Raw genomic sequence first — 20,781 nt, 5'->3', positions numbered from 1 at the left:
AGTAGTTTTCAATAACAAGATTTATTACTGACTACTGTCTTCCCAAGGAAATTCTGTAGGAGTCAGAACTACCGTAGTGTACTCTGTATTTTTGTCAATGATTAGAAGATAAATATATAAATCCTATCTGATAATGTTTGTACATGGCAAAAATCCAAGTAGTAAATTACGATTACTGGGACAGAGCAAATGGTTCACAGTAAAGAATTATTGTTTAGCCCATCCTGTTTGGAGAGAAAACTGAATAATTAAATATCTGTTCTTTGGTTACTGTATCTTGGAAACTGTCTCTGGAAAGCATATGGGGTCATACGAGGCAAATACATCCTCACAAGTTCCTGTCTTAGTATGATGGTGTGGTTTGAAAAAAGACAACCAAACAACAACAACAAAAAAACCCAACTGTCAAAGTCGGCTGTTAAGAGGAAAGGTAATTGTGCTGTTTGCATATTAATAGTATATTGTTGTATTTGGCACTTTAAAAATTGGGGACTGCAGAAGAGATCCATGAAAATGATCCAGAACCTGGAGAACATCCTTCGTAATGAGATCCTTAAGAGCTGCGCACATTTGCTTGAAAGGATTTAGAGGAAACATGAAAACAGTAAAAAAAGCTGGAAAAGGAGAGAAAAAAAAAATCAAGTACCAAATATAGCACAGAAGAGGCATAATCAGAAACTAATTGAAATAAGATTATTTGAATGAGAAGATATCATGTAATTAGATACAATTTATGGCTTTAATACTTTTAAAAGTGGATAAATCGGAATGATTCAGTGACTTTAAATGCAGTGAACATATGAACTGAATTGAATGCAGAAAACGATGTTTAAAAGAATGTCATTTGTATTGCAAAGTTTTACCATGATACGATAGTTATATAAGGCCATAATTACATTATCATGCTTCCCTCCCTACGCTTAAGGTCTTTGCCTTTCACAAGTTTGATGAAGAAGGGAAAAGAATTTTAAATTGCATGAACTACCATAAAACACTTGTTTTCTAACTTCTGAATATTTAAGTTTAAAAAAATCAGACAATGTTCACATTTTTGCATGCATTAAGATACACAGATCAAAATAGTGACAGACCAGAGATGAAAACTATGCAGAGAAAACATTAAGTATTCAGCATTACCTTTTAAATCTTTATAGGCAAATTGTTTTATTTAAACCAGCTGAATTACAGTTGTGCTTGAAGTTCTGCCTTGTTTTTTCCTCAGTTTGGTTTTCTCCCTACCCTGAAGTCAGCTGACTACCACTCCTCCCTTATGATACATGCTTAGGCACCATGGTAGGGCAATCTGCCAGCTTTTAAAGGATTTACACCAAAAATATACTCCTCCTTGCTACTTGACATACTTAGCAGAAAAACACTACAATTACCTCCTCTGACAGGGACATTTTGGTTTAAATATAACATTTTTAACAACCTTCTACTCAAGTCTATGCAACACATTGAATTCTTTTCCATTGTGAATAATCTCACAAAACTCTATACGCTGTATATTATTTATCTAAATAATGAATAGAATTGTGGGCTTGTGGAAAAAGTTTCAAGATGCTAGACTCTGACATTGTGAGAACTAATGCCTTTCAAATGAGGTTATACCTAGCTGTGCTGGCAAGACCAAACTTGTAATCAGTTTGTGGCATTACTGTGTGGCTTTAACAGATGCATCATTTGCTCGTAGTATGCAGAGGACCTAGGATTTTTTTCATTCTTGGACCTTACTAATGCATCCTGCTGCTGTAATTAAAAGAACATGGACTGTGTACTGTATCTGCCAGTTAAGTTTTAAAGCACTTCACTGATACAATGTAGTCTTAGAAGTGTTTTGATCGTCTGCCTGCTAAATGAAAGGTTTGGAAGAACAGCAGACAGAAGAAACTGTTCTGAAGTGCTATTCCAAATCTGGGCTTTTGGAGTAAGTCTTAAAAACTTGTTAAAAACTTGAATCATTAGCACATTGTATTCATAACAGGGTATTTACGCTGTTTCATGTATTTTTAAAATGTAAAAACAACTCTTAACCTGAGAGAGAAGAGCATTCTTTAGTATGGAGATAGTGATTTCAGGCTAGGAGAGGTGTCGTTATTTTTTGAACAGTTGCAATGCTTTGACTTGGTACAGCCAAGTTAGTGAAAACTTCCTTTCTTTTTTATAAATCCATTTTGATGGACATTGCTTGTCTCTTGCAGTGTAAGGATGTGGTTCCAGCGTCAGTTTAAGCTGATCCAAGTTTCTGTTGCTGTGGTCCTGCATGAACATTCCTGCCCTTTCTCTTGCCCTGGTTACTAGCATTCATCCAGTTTATGGTGTATTAGTTGAAAGAAATAGATCTGCAAGAAACGAATTTTGCAAAAGAAAACTTCACTGGACATTTTAGTGTAGGTTAATTTGCTTCACCACAGTCCCTTTCTGCCATGTGCTGGCAATAGTGTTCCTGCAGTCAGCCAAGTCTGGAAATCTGTCTGGTTGAAATCAAACCCTGGAAAACAAAAGACTAGTTCTCAATCTAATCCTCTGTCTGAGAAGTCACACAAGTGCTTTTGTCAGCAGGGAGGAGTGTGTGGCAGAGGACTGAAGGGAGGGTGGGATTTCCCATTTCAGAGGCAGCAAGCTGTTAGGGTGGTTTGGCTGCAATCAGCACTACACCACACCCGAAGGAAGGTCCTGATTGTTTGTCCTCTTCCAGCTGCTGCTGTGCTGGCTCAGGAGGTTGCTGCTCTTGGTGTCTTGGTACCAGCTCTTCAGATCTGACTGCTAATCGTGTGATTGTGCCTTAACATGTGTCAGCCAAAGCTTATCATCAGCTGAGCCAGTAATGGGTCACTTTTGCTGAAAGAGGAAGGTCTTGCTTCCCTTTCTTCTCTCCTCCTGTGTGATGCATCCCCTTCCCTCTGCCAACTCTTGCACTTGTTGGAGCCATCTGTGAGCCTCCTCAGTTTGTTAGATGATGGGAGAAGAAACCCTTCTTTCTGGCAATAGGGTAACAGGTAGTCTTTTGCTGTTACGTTTGTGGAAGAGGATGATAAGCAGCAGGAGCACACAGCCAGACCAGGAGGAGGGAAGGATGACTAGTTATGTTGAGCTTTCAGGTTGGCTCAATCCATTTTGTGAAACCATCCCTCAAGTTTAAGTTTTTCAATTTAGTGCAGCTGACCTTGACTAAAATGAGCTAAGGAGCTGTTGTGCAAGCTGCTCAGCTGATCAGGCAGGATGGCAAGGACAATCAACTAGTGCTGGGTTTGGATGATAATCTCACTGTGCATGTGGACCAGTGGACATCTCTACTCAGGGTGGGGAAATACTATTTACACTGGTTGAGGAAAGCTACTGAAATTTCCTTAGCAAAATGTACATCACACAATTTAATTAGAAAGGATTGTGCAGCGACTTTTACCTCTTCATTTAAGAGACTAATATGCAGAGCTTCAGAATAAAAAGTGTTGGGCAATGTGTTCTTTCACATTGCTGTTATTTTTCAGAAATCATTATAAATGATGGGTTAATTCTAACTGAGAGGGAGTTTTGATTAAGAAATGCATTTATCATTTTAATCCCGGTTTGAATTCAATTTTTTTTAATTAAACTGAAAATTCAGTTAATGTTTTAAAAAAATTAGGATGTAACTGTAAACTTTGCAGTAACTAGCCTTTAAATAGAATTTTAGTCAACTTCAACAGATATATACTACATAACATGCAACAAGTGGTGATTAGGGCACTGGACTGGGAGAGGGAAGATGAGCTTGTGAATTGCCATAGGCTCAGGAGGGAGGTGAATCCTCCTCAACAGTGGCTGCTCTGTCTATGAAGACATTGTTCTGCCTTGGTTTTGTTCTTTTTTTTTCTTTCCTCCAGACGCATTTTGAATGAAAGTGGCAGATTGCTGTGCTTTATGAGGAACTCAGTGTTTCAGCTTGTGGGATTGGATCCAACTAAGTGATCAAAGTGTTTAGGTACTGCCCGCATTGGGAGCAGATGTAGAGCTCAGCCTTACAACCACTGTAGGAACCCAGGAGGGACTTGCAGAGTCATAGACCCAGAAGTTACTAATCTGTGTAGCAAGATCAGAAAGATACTATGCAGATAACACAGCTGGCAGGAGAGAAAATTGTTTTCAAATCTCTAATATTGTTTAAAGAACAGGGTCTTCTCTATTTGAAATATTAGCTTATTCAAGTTTAATGTACTCTAACAAAATTGTTTTGGAGAAGAGGAGACAGGAAGGCAGTTCTAGCTTAGTCCTATGGGAGACCACTAATATGCTTTAATTTGGAATGAGAGTAGTGTCTGTTCCCTTGTGAGGATCCCTGCTTGTTCAGTGCTTGCTTTGCCTGGTGTGAATGTCAGCTAAGATGCTAGATAAGAGCAGGGGTTTGGTGTGGTGGTGGCTTCTTATTGGTATCTGTTGTTAAGTCTCACCATATGTATATATATATATATATATGAAAAAGTCAAGAAAAATCCCAAATAATGCTGTCAACCACTTACCAAAGCCAGTTTTTAACAAAAAATGCTTTATTTGGGTGCAAATAAAAGAAAAAAAAATATTTTGTTTATTAGTATACAAAATAATTTCTATTCATACCCAAATAATACTTTAAAAAAAAAAATACAGACTTAATTAATGGGGTTTCAGTTCTGTGTATCTGCTCATCATTCTGTGACTTTCCTCCCTACCACATTACCTGACTCAAACTCCTCCTGCAGAAAGTGTGTGTTTTAAAAGTAAAATTTACTTAAAGCTTTAGAATTAAAAAAAAAATTCCATACCATTCAAAGGAGGCTTAAAGCAGTTTCAGAAATGCAGTAGCTGAAGAATGTGCAGAACAAACTCCATATAAGTGTGGTGATTGTAAGCTTACTGCCATAACATTATCATTTGTCAGTCATATCTGAGCTTGAACTTAAAGGCCTGTTAAATGATTGAACTGGTTTTTGTCCTATGGAGCATTTAGGGTTGTGTAACTTCAGATAGAATTGCTTAGGCAGTATAATACTGATGTTATTTCAAATCAGAAGTTGATCTGTATATTAATTTTAGAATAAACATATGCATTTGACATACTAAATACTATTTTGGTTTGGTCTTTGTTTTTCTTTATGCAGGTTTGTTGTTGAAGGTCATATTCCATATTTGAATGTTTTTCAGCATTTTCCAGAGAAGATGAAATTATGTGGACTTGACCTTAAGATCTTTTGTGTAGAGGTAATTTTTTTCATAAAGGGAAAGATTAAAAAAACCCGACCAAAACCTAGTAATCTCGTGGCTTTTTAATTTTTTTGGTAGCTGTACTAATAAGTTGATTAAATCTATTCTTATATTGTGGAGTTCATGTTTTGCGTTATTGGAGCCTGTGCAGAAACCAGTGCACTCCGTGACTTGGAGTGCTTTAATCTTTAACCAGTCTTATTAAGCTGATTACCTAGGTTAAAACGAAATCAATAAGTACTTGTGGAGAAAAAGGTATTCAGAACTGTTCTTGGAACACTCAGAAATAGGATTTGGCCTCATGTCTAAGGGCAATATATTATCCTTTTTGGTGCTTATTTAAAACATCTCTTGAATTTGTTTGTAATTCCAGATTCTTTTCATAGAATATGGTTTAGATGCTATCTCTTGTTCTGTTTCTTGCTGTACTGGTTGAAATATATCAAACCTAAAATCTACATAAGGGGTTATGGCCCTTCTAGAAGCTGCACAGTGATGGACAGTCTTGAGTAAAATGTAAATTTCCCATATTTAAGGTTATTATGTATTGTGGTAACGATTGCCCACAGGTGTTTTTGTTGCAAAAAAGAAGTTTATAATGGATTTTTGAAGCATGCAAATAAAATCTTAGCTTTTAAGAGCAGATAGCAGTAATTCTGCTCACAGGAAAAGCGAGGGTTTGGTCTGCTGTAAGGTGTTTGTAGCCCAAGCCCTCAGTAATGATGTTGCAAGTAATGTTACCGTTCTCCAATATGTAGCTTATATTCAGCACCTGAGTTCTTCAGAAGCTAATCTGTAGCTTTTTTTTTTTTTTATACTTCTGCTATCCTGTCTGGATAAATAATAATTATGACCTCAACTTTTAAAATCAGGAGATAAATTTAATACAAGACCTCTTGATTTCTTTTTTGGCCTTAGATCTTTCCTTAATAGAAAAGATACATTAGGTTGAAATGTGTGTGTGAACTTTTTTTTTTTTTTTTTTTTAACTCTCTTAATTCTCAGTGTCTCTGTCCTTCTTTGCCTCCATCTTTTGGAGTTGTTTTTGTCTCTCAAAAATAGTTACACAGAACTTCTATTCTGGCCTGACTAAATAAAATAATGCCCCCTCTTCCAATCCTACAAATCGCACAGGTAAAATTCTCATATGAATTGCAGCTGTGAAATTTGTACCATGCCTCAGAGTGGGAGATCTGGTTTGCAGAGAGGAGATGACAGTTGGCCTTGGAGGATCCTACTGCTTTCTTTTGGGATAGAGCTGTTCCTGGCATGCAGGATGATCTGATGCCAATCCTGAAGGTGATTCCATCAGTCCCTATTAGCTTATTTTCTCCCAGAGCTGTCAGTTTGGATTATTCTACTGTCCCTCCATAAGCACACTTCCAGTATGGATTGTAGCATGTCCTGATGTGGGAGCGGGACTTAACAATTTGAAAGCCACAAGCTGGTCGATATAATCTCGTTCCACTTTTGTATAAATAAGGAAGTCTAGCCACTTCACCCTCTGTCTTAAACACTTATATAGCATATATGCATTTTCCTTTTTTTACAAACTGGGGAAAAAAAACCAAATCCAATTTTTTTGTCTTAATATTGCTTATGATGAGTCTATCTAGTGTGGTCTGCTATTTAGTTTACAGGAAATTGCAGATCTAAAAGCTGAAATTGTGTAATTTTTGACTTCCATCTGGCTTGTCTGCGATACTGACATCTGCACCTCTCACTTCCAAAGTGTAAGTAGATATACATACTAATCAAGTCATCTCTTAACTTTGTTGTCATTGAGGTACATAGGTAAAGTTCTGTAAGCTTACTGTACAGTTTGTTTTCCATCCACTCCAGTATTATTGTGGCTTCCTCTTTCTAGGAATATCTGCTCCCTACTCTACCTTCAGTGTTCCTTTAGTAATGCATCCTCAGGTTTATTTAGTATTAACATTTTTGGCTACATCATTGGGCTGATAATTGCAAAAACCTTACTGGCTGTTTCCTGCATCTTATGTTTCAGAACGGATCTTGCTGCTCATTGCAGCACTGAGATTACCAATAGCTTGCTGTATCTAGTTTTGACATCTGAGTTTTGAGAAATTCGAGATGAGGTTATTGTCCTGGAGCAGAAAGTCAGATTGTGTAATACTCCATCCTGAAAATACAGCCTTCATTCTTTTCTCCTTGGTGTTCTGTATATAATATTCTATAGACAATTATCTTCAAAACCTTTATGGGATTATGACTGTTAATAACCAGGCAGGTCAGATGCTCTAATGCCATTATTTGTTGTGCTTCAAGTCTGGTGAACGTAAGCTGCAAACATGTTAAAAAATCTTGATAACTGACAGGACTATTCAATATGTCTGTTTTTTATTTTGAACAGATGTTTAGTGCATTTAATTGTGTCCTGTGATAATTCCTTGCAGCACAAATTTGAATCAAGAAGTAGTTATGTCACAGTAGCTTGAAGGATTTGAAGTCATACTAGGTATCATTTTATTAGTTAAGTACAGAGGAAGCCTAACTGGATAAGGCTTATCTTATATAAAAATATTCTCAGTGGCTTAAAGTTTTGGTTTTTTTCAGTAACAATTTCCCAGATACCCAAAATATACTGAATTTGTACAAGGTTGAAGTTGTTATAGCTTTAAAAAAAAATAAATGCAACAATTATTACAAGGTGAGTCACATCTACTTTCTCTCCTTCTATGTAGTGATGTGTGTATGTGTACATGCACAATTTTTTTTTTTTATGCCTTGTCATTTAGTAGTAACATTTCATATGCAAGGAATGTGACTAGTCTCAGGCTTTCCAGCTGATGAACCTCTGTGCTGTGTAATACAGGAATGGAGTCCATATCACTGACAAATTTTCCCTGTTCTGCATACAGTTTAGCAATTAGAGCTGATTGCAGCATCTGTCATACAAGGAGAGGCTGAGAGCACTGGGATTTTTATCACTGAGAAGAGAAGGCTGAGGGGTGATTTCAGTAATGTGTATGAACACCCGACAGGAAGAAGTGGGGACAGAGTCAGGCTCTCTTCTTGGTGGTGTGCGGTGGAAAGACAGGAGTCAACGGGCATGAACTGAAATACAGGAAATTCCATTTAAACATAATTTTTTTTTACCGTAAGAGTGATTGAATGCTGGAACAGGTGGCCCTGAACCACTGTGGAGTCCGCATCTTTGGAGATGCAAAAAACCTGACTGGACACAATCCTGAGCAACTTGGTGTAGTTGACCCTGCTTTGAGCAGAGGCGTTGGACTCTGTGATCTCCAGAGGGCCCTTCCAACCTCAAGTATGCTATGATTCAAATGGTATAGTATGCCTTGTATTCTATTTCACATTTTCAGTGTAGGTGGCAGATAAGCCCTTCATATTTTAGTAATGGAACAGCTAATAAGAAGGGCATAGTTCTTCATTCTGCCAAAACTGAACTTTATTTAAAATATCTGCCACAAAGGTTGTTGTATCTGGACACCTGTGTCCAGAAGTCTGGGAGCTCTGGGCATGACTGCCTCATAAATAAAGAGAAAAGTAGCTGCCACCTCTCTGTATCATCTTTATCATGATGGATAACTGTTAGACATGTGTCAGGTCCTATTTGGAGATAAGTACTACCTCACAAGTATTTTATGAAGGAGAAAAGTACTTTATAAAAGATCTTTGCATAAAATGAGTTGTTTATCTTCCATATGTGTTTATCTTTCCATTACTCCAAGTCTCTTTTCTAAGCCTTCACTTGATTAGTCATTCTATTTATCCCTTCCTCTATTAGTCATGTGTGTGTTAGCAGTTAGCCTTTGGTAAATGGGTTTTACCTAAATGCACAATCAGAGGATTCACAGGGCAAACAGCAGCCGTAGCAGGATGCTTCTGCTTAGTTGTTAGTTCAGAAGTTCTAAGTTCCCAATACAAGAGAAGAAAAGCAAGTTTTCATCTTACTCTGCAAAATCTCCTTTTTCTAAAACAAGTATTCTTATTGATCTGATTAAAACCTTTTTTTATGCATCAAAAAAGAGTAAGATACTAAAGTTTTGGGTTTTGTTCTATGCAGGAGATGAAGGTTTTTTTCTTGCTATTTGCAATTTGTGTAACTACAGTAAATCCCTGCTGATCTTGAGGCTTGTGCCAGTAGCCAATACATCTTTGATGAGCGCAGTCATCTTTTCTTTTAGGTGGAAGTCATCTTTGTTTCCTTTTGAATGTGCAGGATGTCTATTTCTTTGAAAGCCCACTAGTGTAGGAGTTAAAATGAATTTGTAAATTAGTAGTAGTATATATAAAGTTCCATGGCTAATTTGCTTTCAGCTTGTTTTATTTTTATTGATAGTATCTGTCCTGCAGTGGAGCTACACACAAATTCCCTCTTCCATTTCTGCTTGAAGTAGGGATACATCCTGAAGATACGCATCCTCTATTTTGCTTTTAGGGATTTATCTTTATCCTCATACAAAATTGATTAAAGCATCCCTTTTCTCTTGAGGTAGCAACAACTTGTCCTTGCCTTAGATCTGCTTTTCCTTACATTTTTGACTCGGGACTGTACACCTGATTTTTATGTAATTATTTTGTTTGTGCTTTAAAGTTGGTTCTGCTTTGCTGTCTCAAGTTTACCTTTAGCTTTCATTACTTTTTATAAAACTTATTACTTTTTGGCATATTTTACCCTTAATGCATTGTAGGTTGATTTTTTTTTTTTTTAATGTCCAAAAATAATTTTTGTTTTTGGTTCTCAAGTTCTTAACACACACACACACAAGTGAACTTAAATGTACATGTATATATAGGTAAGCACGTCACTCCCATGGCTGTTGGGCAACATGATTTACTAAAGTATTGAAGATAACAAACACGTCACTTTGGAGTATGTGCTGTGTGGAACAGGATAGGTGTAGTCTCATAAATATCTTTCAGATCCTGTTGTTCTGAAGAGCTTTGGGAATGGTCATCTTTTTAGATGCACAAGTATCTGAACTTGGCAAGGAGCCCAATGTGTGACCTCGGCGAAATTCCCTTCTCTCAATCTCTCCTCCAACTTCAAAATAACTCTTCTTCCTAAAGTTATTAAGAATCTCTTTTTTTTCTTGGCAGGGTGGGGGGCCTAGGAGAAAGTTGAGCTTGGTGGGTGTTAGATGAATTCTGCTCAGAATTGTCCACCAACATGCCCTCGAAGACAAATGGAACAGGTATTTGCTGAATTATCCTTGCTACTTCTGCCCTGGAGTGTGGTCACGGAATGGCTTCTCTATACAAGCCTTTCTCTTTTTTTCTTCTTTTTTTTTTTTTTTTCTTAATCTTAGATGGAAGTAGCTGCACAATTCCAAGTCTGTCTGAAACCTTCCGTCTTTTACAAGGCCACTGAATGCTTCAGTGTTGACAGAGTGTTGATATATCTTGCTGGCTAGGAATCTATATTTAAAAAATGTTTCCTTTTTTGTTTTAGGGTTTAATTCTATTCCTTTCTGTCTTCCTCTGTGGGTTTTATTTGGTGGTTGTTGGTTTTTTTTTTTTAATAGTCCACTGAATATTGCTGCCCGTAACAGGAAATGTACTTACTTAGAGAGCTTTGACCTTGCAATGTGAGAAAATTAATATCCAGGTTACTTTTTGGTTGTCTTAGTATACATTGTTATTTTTTTGTTTTCTTTTACATATCCTACCTCCATCTTAGCCATATTAACAGAAGCACTGCTTGAATTCTGCTCTGTATAATTTACCTATTTCCATCCCTAGATGTCTTGATTCTTAAATAACTCCTAGTGTTACTCCAGTTTTTTGCATGATACAGAAATGCTTTCTGAACTTCCAGCTGAGTGGGATGTTAGAATCTTCCTTACCTTTGCCTGTGGAAAATTCTTGAATGCATCCTGGTAAAGTGGCAGCAATATACTGTGCTTGTCAGAAATCAGTGTTGTGGACAAGAGGAGAAGAATCATGAAACACAAAAGTATGTGTCAGGTTTTTCTTCCCTTTCTCCCACCTAACTGAAAGGCTTCTTGTTTCTTTCTTCTCCTTGTTATCTTTTTTCTTTCAGGCTTAATAGCTTGTCATTCTACATTAAAATTATATCTATTTTTGTCTGTGTCAGATTAGGCCAGTAGCTCTGGGCAGCTCTCCATTGTGTTCAGTTTAATAAGAATTTCAATTCATGCTCCATTATGAGCTGATGTTGGCTTTGATGGGAAAAGGATGAGTTTGAAAAGAAATATTTGCTGCCCTAAGAAAAGGTCTAATTCATCCTTTTCCTTAAAGGTCTTACTTTTCCTTTGCCTGTGAGAGGTGTTGAAGTAGGTACCATAATGTGTTTATAAAGTAGACTGGAAAACTTCAGCTCTTTTGAGAATGTGCCACTTCAGCGCAGAGTGTTTTATTCTGTATGATGCTTTGGATTTATTTTATTTAAGTTGATTTGAGTTGGAGGAGTATATACCTTGCACGCATACGTTCACACACACACCCTCCCTAGCTTGGATTATTAAATTTCTTTCCTCTTTTATTTACGAATGAAAGGCTTGCTTTAAACATTGAGAGGAGATCATTCTTCTCTATGCTGTCTGGAAACTTTCCAATTCTTTGGTTTCTTCTTTTACAGTATTCTATAGCTTGTATTTTCTTTTTGTTCTTCTCTTCCGTTTCTTTCTTTAATCTTTTTTTTTTTTTTTTTAATTTTGCTTGATTTTATTCTTGGCAGCACTTTTGTATCTGTATTTCTCTGCCACTAATCCTTCTGCCACCCATCTTTCTGTGTCAGCTTCGATCAAATCTCACTTCTGCTGAGGATGCAAGAGATCCGATTTCTGAGATGAATTTGTCAAGATACTCCTCTGCTATCAAGGATGCTTCTGTTTTGCTCCTTTGTTCTGCACGCTTTGCTTTCCAGCAGAGCAGCTCTTGAATTTTGAGTACAATTATGAGTTACAGTCTTCTAGTGAGACTTTGTGGTAATTTTGATTTGGGTCCCCTTTAGCTATCCCATAAAGAATGAAAAAGGTTTTTCAGAGCAGCTCCTTGTGGGAGCTGGAGTTTCAGTTGGCTCTCTCCTCTCCTGACCTTATGAAGATTGCTTGACTGATGGGATATATTTAGCTTCTATTTTTCCCATTACCATTGTATTATTTTGTTCAGGATCTGTGCCAGGCTAATCATTCCAGAGTTCCTGAATTTCCCCTTTTACATTTTTTTAAATACTGTATATTAATTTGGAGAGTCCTTTGATGTTTAGAATTTCTTAAGATTATTTAAAAAACAACATTTGTGTTTCAGAGAGCTCTTCAGTTATTTCCTTGAAGCTTCTTGTGTGTAAATTATCTGGGCCTCTCCTTTGTAAAATACTCAGTTTTATCAGATACTGGTTTGCTTTTTTGCAGACATAATTTTTCTCTTCCTTACATATGATTTTAACGAGGTGGATTTGTATTTTTTTTTTTTTTCAGTTATAGAACAATCTTGCTTTTTCTTCATATTTGTTTCATGACTTACCCATTTACCTGTGGCATTGAAATTCAAGGTTTTGGATTTTGTTTTTTTAGTTTCCCTGCTGCTTATGGCTAAGTCGCCTTTACCTCTTGTTTCATTGCAGAATATCTATAGTGCTGTTTCTTGCCTCTTTTTATCCAGGAGATTGTCCCTGAGCACTATGCAGTCAAATCTCCCCTCTGCTTCAAAAGGGGGATCTTTTATTTGTGGTTTTCCCTTTATCCCATTATCCCACGATAAAAAGAGGGGTATGACAGACCTGTCTGGGAGTGTAGTGACCTGCTAGGACTAAAGCATGTGCTTTCATATCTAGGAGCTACACATTTTTGTATCATTTACTGTCCTACTTGAGAACAAGATTTAAAGTCGGGACTTGTATCCTGGTGCAGTACTACCCAGTGCGGGACTTGTCTTCCAAGTTCAAAATGATGATGTAATGTTAATAATTTATGTTACAATATGGCTAAATGTTGCTGAGTTTTACTATGGCAGGAAGGTTAAAGATACCAAACCTCAGATTTAGCCCCTCTTTCTGATTCTCTTCGTTACAGGCAACATGACAGTTGGAGTACAGTTATTAATACTTGCGCTGTATAGACGTTTTGTGCCTTGTGACCATCTAACAACTCAGTTGTTTGGTAAAAACTGGTTTAAATTAAATGGGGATGTGCCACAAAAATGTATTTGAATCAATTCAGCATTGTTCAAGCATAGTAAAAGCCATTTTGTTTTGTAAATTTAGCTGACAAGTTTAAGTGGTTTAAGATGCCTTCTGATTTTGATTTCCCTGTGAATGTTGGGGGCAGAAGAGCTGTCAAGTAGCCTAGAGGAAAAAATAAAATTGGAGGGTTTCTCATGGATTAAGAAAAGATGATTGCTCAATATTTTGACAATTACCTGGTATATACAACCAAAACTAGGACTTGGTTGTAGTCTTCAGCTTTCAAGGCTAATGGCTCAATTTTGGAAGTAATTTGGCATTCAATCCTCATTAATTTCTAATCGTGTCTGCCAGCTTGCTATAAAGTGTGAGGGTGTTCATGTAATTTATGCTGCTAGGATTGGTTGAATAATTTGGCTATGTTCTGACCAGAAGTAGCATCAGTATTACAGGTTTCTTGAAAACTAGTTCTTTGAATTTACAGTACTGAATAACACATGGAAACTGTCACTTCTGTATCGAAGTGTATTGCTCGGCTTATTCACAATGGAAACACTTTTTTGCATTTTCTTGTTAGATACCTCGAGCTGCTTCTGATTTTTTTTTTTTTGTTTCCTGCAGTCAGGAGCATAGTACAAATTGACAGAATATTTTACTGTGTTTGAAGTGCCTAAACTTAGATAGATAGGATCTTCCTTGGGAGGCTTTGAAAAGTAGCTACCTCTCTCACTAACTGAGAGCATTTTCATTAGATAAGTTAAATGTAGATACTGAAGAAGGATAGACAGAGATTAGCAGAGGGACTGTTACTACAGTATTGATGCTTCTCTCTTCTTGCCTACGCTCAGCTCTTTTCCTGGAAGGCTGGGCAAGCTCATAGAGTTTGCATGCTGCTTTCATGCACAGTGGTAATTCTTCCCACCTTATACTGAGAACAAAGCCGAAGTACTTTTTCATCATTCTTTCGAATACAGAAAAAATGAATCTTCTCACACAATAAAATAAATGAGCAGTGAACTTTATTGCAACACCGGAACGAGTGAGGTCTGTACTTAAACCATGGGGTGCTCAGGGAAGAGCATGATGTCTGTGAGGACAACGTTACTTAGGAATGGCTGTAGAGCACGCTGCTCATACCTGCCTTTCTCCAAGCGTAGAGCCAGGGGCCAGGTACTCTGAGTAAACTCTAAGCTTATATGAAGCTGTAATATTGACCACTGAAGATCCTTTGAAATCTCATGATGACTGTTTTTAGCATTGCTAAAAGTACAGGTGTTTGACCTGCTCTTCAGGCTAATGCCTCCCTCAGGTTTGCTGGTATCGTTCCTTGATTCGTACCCTAAATTGGATGCAATGTGGCTGAGTGCTTGTATACAGCAAATGTTATTTCATTCTTTGTGATTGTTTTATATCAGAGATGCTATTTATGGTACTATAATTTCATCAACTTAAAAGCAGAAGGATTAGCATTTGCTTTATTACAGAGTTTGGGTACGTGAATAAAAGTTTATAAACTTGACAGTATTTCTTAAGTGCTCCTGTTCCTGTAGTTGTGGGTGTGGATTTAGTCTCCTAATTATAGTACTCTTCTAGGAGGGGCAGATGAAGTGAATCACTGTTCTACGGCTTTATGTTTTTTGTCCCACTGTCTAAGGAGGAGTGAAATTCCTCTGTATACTTTTGTATTCTGAATATTGCGTGAGATTGCTGTACTGAAATTCTTACTGTGGAAATTATTTATACCATTTGGTGACTGCTTTAGTATACCTGATTGGGTAGGTGACAACAATGCATTCTCTAAACTGACATTACTGTTTTGAATGCTGATACGCCAAATTGTTTTCTAGTCTGAAGATGGTTTTTAAAATAAAATGGTCTGCTGACCATTTTTGATGAGTAACCCTTGTAGGAAAAAGTAAAATGCATGTCATTGATGCAAGACTACCTGTACTTGCAGAAGTCATTTTTAAAGAAGAATGATAATTTTAAACAAAAAATCCCAGTGTAAACAAAAGTATACCTACAAATTGCTTAGTCTTCATCAATCTATTCAGTCTCATTTTTTCACTTTTATTCTCTTCTTTCTTAATAAAATTCTTAATCCTATGTTATGATCAGTCTGGAACAAGTCTTGAAAAAATGCTACCTTCTTGATCAGATGGCGGGGGTGGGTGGAGAAAAAAAAGTGGCAAACCTTCCCCATTCTGCATCTTCTGAAGTATATAATCTCTGAGCTTCACGGTTATGAGAATACAGATGGAGCAAATACAGCCTGAAATTTCTCAAATTTTCTTCCTGTTCAACAGTTGACTTAAAAAAAAAAAAAAAAAAAAAAAAATCTTGGTCTATTTGAAGAAAATAGTAGTAAGTAAAGAAAAATTGAGTGGGAAGGAGAAGACCTTAAGACAGATACAATGCAAGTTTTGCAGTTTTTGTATGGCATCATTACAGTGGGTAAGCATTACAGGTTAGTTTTTGGTTTAAAAAAAGATAGTCATTCATTGACCCATGAGCTGCTATTAAAGCACACAGATACACTTTTTTCCCACCAATGTCTGTTTTGTGTCCGAGCATACCCACAGAGTACATGTCAGTCAACAGATTTGTCCATGCTATTATATTTGTTAAGTAGGAAGTGATTTTATTTTTAAAGGATACAGTTTGTAGCATTCTCTGAAAGCTGTTATCAATGCTGTTATGTTCATGTACCAGCCTTAGTTTAAATATCTGTGTGATGTTAAATATACATGTTTCTGTAATCCCTTCATGATGCTATTTTCAAACATGCAGTTGTTGTAGCCCAGCTACATTGGAATTATTTTCTAATAACTTCTAATAAAGGAATGGAGATCAAAACAACTTTATGTTAATGTATAAATCTGTTATGCACCCATATCTTAAATACTATAAGGAATTCTGGTTGGGTTTTTTGCTTTTCTTATCCTCCCTCTTCTCAAAGTTGCGGAAGAACTAAGAGGTACAGAGAGTCACAACAAAGATGATCAAATGTAGGGACAATTTTCCTACAAGAAACAGGTAATAATATCTACTTACCTTTCAATCTAAAGAAGAGGTGACTAAGAGGAAGATGTGGCGATAGTTTGTAGAACGTGTTTAGGAGGCAGCTGTTCAAAGGAGGTTCAAAGGAGCCAACATGGCTTCACTAAGAGCACATCGTGCCTGACAAATTCAGTGGCCTTCTACAGTAGGGTTACAGCATTGGTGGATAAGGGAAGAGCAACAGACATCATCTACCTGGACTTGTGCAAAGCATTTGACACTGTCCCACATGACATCATTGTCTCTAATTTGGAGAGATATGGATTTGATGGATGGACCATGCAGTGGATAAGGAATTGGCTGGATGTTCAAAGAATTGTGGTCGGTGGCTCAATGTCCAAATGGAGACCAGTGACAAGTGGCATTCCTCAGGGGTTGGTATTGGGACAAGCGCCGTTGTCCCAGTGATGTCTTTGTCGGCAACATGGACAGTGGGATTGAGTGCACCCTCAGCAAGTTTGCCAATGACACCAAGCTGTGTGGTGCGGTCGACACGCTGGAGGGAAGGGATGCCATCCAGAGGGACCTTGACAGGCTTGAGAGGTGGGCCTGTGCAAACCTCATGAAGTTTAACAAGGCCAAGTGCAAGGTCCTGCACATGGGTCACAGCAATCCCAAGCACAAATACAGGCTGGGCGATGAGTGGATTGAGAGCAGCCCTGAGGAGAAGGACTTGGGGGTATTTGGTATTGGTGGATGAAAAACTGAATGAGCCAGCTGTATGCACTCACAGCCCGGAAAGCCAGTCACATCCTGGGCTGCACCAAAAGAATTGTGGTCAGCAAGTCGAGAGAGGTGATTCTGCCCCTCTGCTGTGCTCTTGTGAGACCCCACCTGGAGTACTGCAATTAGCTCTGGGGCCCCCGACGTAAGAAGGACATGGACCTGTTGGAGCGAGTCCAGAGGGGGGACACAAAGATGATCAGAGGGCTGGAGCACCTCTCCTATGAAGACAGGCTGAGAGAGCTGGGGTTGTTCAGCCTGGAGAAGAGAAGGCTCCAGGGAGACCTTACTGCAGCCTTCCAGTGCTTAAAGCGGGCTTATAAAAAGATGGAGAAAGACTTTTTACCAGCTCCTGTAGTGACAGGACAAGGGGCAACGGTTTTAGACTGAAAGAGCGTAGGTTTAGATTGGGCATAAGGAAGAAATTCTTTACTGTGAGGGTGGTGAGGCACTGGAACAGGTTGCCCAGGGAGGTTGTGGATGCCCCATCCCTGGAAGTGTCCAAGGCCAGGTTGGATGGGGCTTTGAGCAACCTGGTCTAGTGGAAGGTGTCCCTGCCCATGGCAGGGGGGTTGGAACTAAATGATCTTTAAGGTCCCTTCCAACCCAAACCATTTCATGATTCTTCCAAGACAAGGATTGGGAGGTGTCAGAAAAGGTTGTTCCTTTGCAGGTTCAGAATCGAACAGCAGGAAATGCGGCTTTATACATTTTGTGGGTAACCGGTAAAACTCGTGTTAGGATGTTCTGGATGTTAAAAAGGCGAGATAATGACTGGACAAAAGCTACGAAGGTAAAGGGATCTAGAACTAAAAAATGCAGAGATGTCACTGCTGACTCGGTCACAAATGGTGTGAAGCTGGACAGACATTTGATAGTGTTGTGGCTTGCTTGGTTCATAAATTCCTCCCTACACATCTCTCTTGCTCACTGATGGATGCAAGGCTAAATAGATCTTTTTTTGGATTGATGTGGTACAGCCACATTTTTTTTGTTCTGGGATTTCAGTTAGGGTTTCAGTTTGTGGCTTTTGTGTTCTGGGGAGACTTTAAGATCGTAAAACTTCATTTTTCATTAACTAGTGATCTCACAACAACTCTTTTTTTAAGTCATAGTTCAAGCCTTTAAGTTGGGTGAACTAAATACCATCCTTTAAAGTTTCAGATTTAGAGATCTGGGTATGTTTCTTATCCAACTTGAAAAATGTTGATGAATGATTAAATGGTGAAAGTATGCAAAATCACTGCTTAAAGGGGGTATCTATAGCCTATGGCAAAGAAACCTCAGCAATGAAAACTACACAGTTTTCTTAAGCAAAAACTTTGCTTTTTGAAAAAAGGTTTTGCATGCTTGTATTTTTCTAGTGATCCTTTGATTTGTTTTGGTGGAGGAACTAAAGGAATGCTTGTTTAAAAACTCACAATGTAAAATTTCTTTCTGTTGAGTTGTAGCGATGATACCAATGCAAGGAGGAGGAAGAAGGAATTCTTGCAAGAAGTCTGGCCTAGAAATGTGGCAAGAGGAGAAATGTGAAAAGCCACCTAAGAGTAAATCAATTCTAGGTCATGGGGGAGCCATCCTGGAATGGCAGAGACAGCATCTTAAGGGTTTTTGCACTTTACCCGTAATATTCCTAAACAGCCTTCAGTTCTGTGTAATTCTCTTTTGGCCCTAAAAGTAAGCACAGGTCTTGGATTTGTAAATAGATTAAGCTAATACTATCTTTTCATGTCTTTGAATAGCGATTAAGATTTTAAAGTTAAGCATATGGAATTTAGGAATTACTGGAATGAATTTGCTTTTAGCTGAGACTGACGTATAAGTGTGCTAGGGTGTAGTCATTAATCATTTCATCTCATATTGTTTCTAAACCAAGATAGCGTCTTAGTTTAGCATGCAGAAAGTAGTGAGCTGCTCTGTAGATCTTTTCCTTTTCTTCATTTAATGTGGGAGTTTAAGCCTGCATTAGTGCGTGCCATGTGAAGCCAGCACAGTTGCAGAATATTTGGTTCTTTCTCTTCTTTTGATGCTGGTCATTCTCCCTCATCACGCGATGGAGCCTTCAGCTGCCTTGTGGCTGCTCATCCAGGGCTGGGCTCTCAGGGATGGTGTTGTGCTGCTCTATCACAAGGTGGAAAACTGGGACAAAGAGAGCTGCCTGAGGCAACTGAGTGGGTTTGTGGCACCATCATGAGGAAACCTGAAGATTTCCTAAATCCTGTAAAGTTGGCCCCATATTTCTTTTTTTTTTTTGACACTGGCTTTTCAAAAGGATTTCATATCACTTAATGATCTGCTACTGGCTAATACCCATATCTTCAAGTCATCACGCAGCTCATAGGAAACTGCAGCTGTTTGGATTGTCTCGCACTCCAGGTTTTGGTGGATTGCATATTTATATTTTGGTTTGGGTCTGATTCAAACAAACTAATTCCTGATTAAATCTATTAATAAACTCATGAATGCAGGTCAAAATGTTTGCTCTGTTTTCTCCCAGAGTGTTCAGACTGGAACGACAATGGCTTTCTGCTTCCGTGGAAAGTGTATCCACCAGACTGGCTTTTAGACACGTTCTTCTGTTTGCTGAGGTCCTTTTCTCAAAACATTCAAGGTCTGATGTGCAAGAGCTTCTTTTCCTGACTAAAACTTGAATGAGCTTAATTGCCATATGATTTTGATTTTTTTTTTAAGTGGTAACTATTTAAAGAATTCAAATTAAGACAGAAGCTAGTCATTCTTGTTTATTTTAAAAAAATCTTCTAAGAGGTATAAAATTCTAGCCATACAAATTCTGCTAATCAGCTATGCTGCTTTTACTTTCCAAAACAAGCAGTGATTCCTGCTTTGGTCTGCTGGTGTTTTGAGATACCTTGTAATCTTATTTTTGTTGGGGGTGGGTGTCTTTGTGGGATTTATTTTTTTCTGTCTAACTCTGTATTTTTTGTGCATATTAACAGGTGCATGCAGTACTAGTTCAGGATAGAAAGTAGTGCAGAATGGAAAGAAGCAAGGGTGAGGCTTTTATTTGAAAGAAAAAAAAAAAGCTGAGGAGGAAGTTCACTGCTGAAAGGGTTATTGTAATCAAGTTTATCATGGGAGCTTGCTGTTGTGTAACAGAAACTCTAGCTTGTCTATACCTGTCTTTAAGCATTACTTAATGAAGAAAGAAAACAAACCTACCAAAATATTTATGAAATTCAGCAAAATTTGTTCCCAAACTCTTAATTTTCAATACATTATGACAGTTCAGCTCCTTACTGGATTACTCTCTCCATTTGTAGAAGGACTACGTTTTTTAGAAAAGTGATATTTGCCAGAGTTAGCTTGTGAGCATGAACAGGCTAACGCTCAAGCACGTGTGTCTGTTGGTTTATTAATTTTGAAACTCATTTATTCATAAACCTCTTCAGCCAGGAATCATGTAATGAAAAAGATGTCTTCCTCTGAAAGTAGCCTATTGAAAGGTCTGCTATGCATCCAACAAAAATCATTAGCTTTGTCTCTTGTGTGTGGGTTGCTGGCTCAACCGCATGCCATCTTGAATTCTTAAGTAAAAACTGCCTCTGTCAATTTAATGCAGTCTAATATCCTAGCACACCTAGATTTTTTTTCTTTCAAAAATGCATAAACATTATTCATTGAGT

The 20,781-nt window shown here is 37.8% G+C and overlaps 1 protein-coding gene across 2 annotated transcripts in view; it reads left to right on the top strand.

Moving 5' to 3' along the window:
• Positions 1-20,781, top strand: part of TAF1B (TATA-box binding protein associated factor, RNA polymerase I subunit B) — a 51,546-nt gene that overhangs the window by 10,032 nt on the left and 20,733 nt on the right. For both annotated transcript variants that reach the window (XM_052809524.1, XM_052809525.1), the window contains exon 8: positions 5,118-5,217. In XM_052809524.1, the coding sequence (XP_052665484.1) occupies positions 5,118-5,217 (100 nt within the window). The remainder of the gene's footprint in view (positions 1-5,117; positions 5,218-20,781) is intronic.

The sequence above is a fragment of the Harpia harpyja genome, chromosome 15 (genome assembly GCF_026419915.1).
Source record: "Harpia harpyja isolate bHarHar1 chromosome 15, bHarHar1 primary haplotype, whole genome shotgun sequence".
Classification (NCBI taxonomy): domain Eukaryota; kingdom Metazoa; phylum Chordata; class Aves; order Accipitriformes; family Accipitridae; genus Harpia; species Harpia harpyja.
This window is presented reverse-complemented; position numbering and strand designations above follow the sequence as displayed.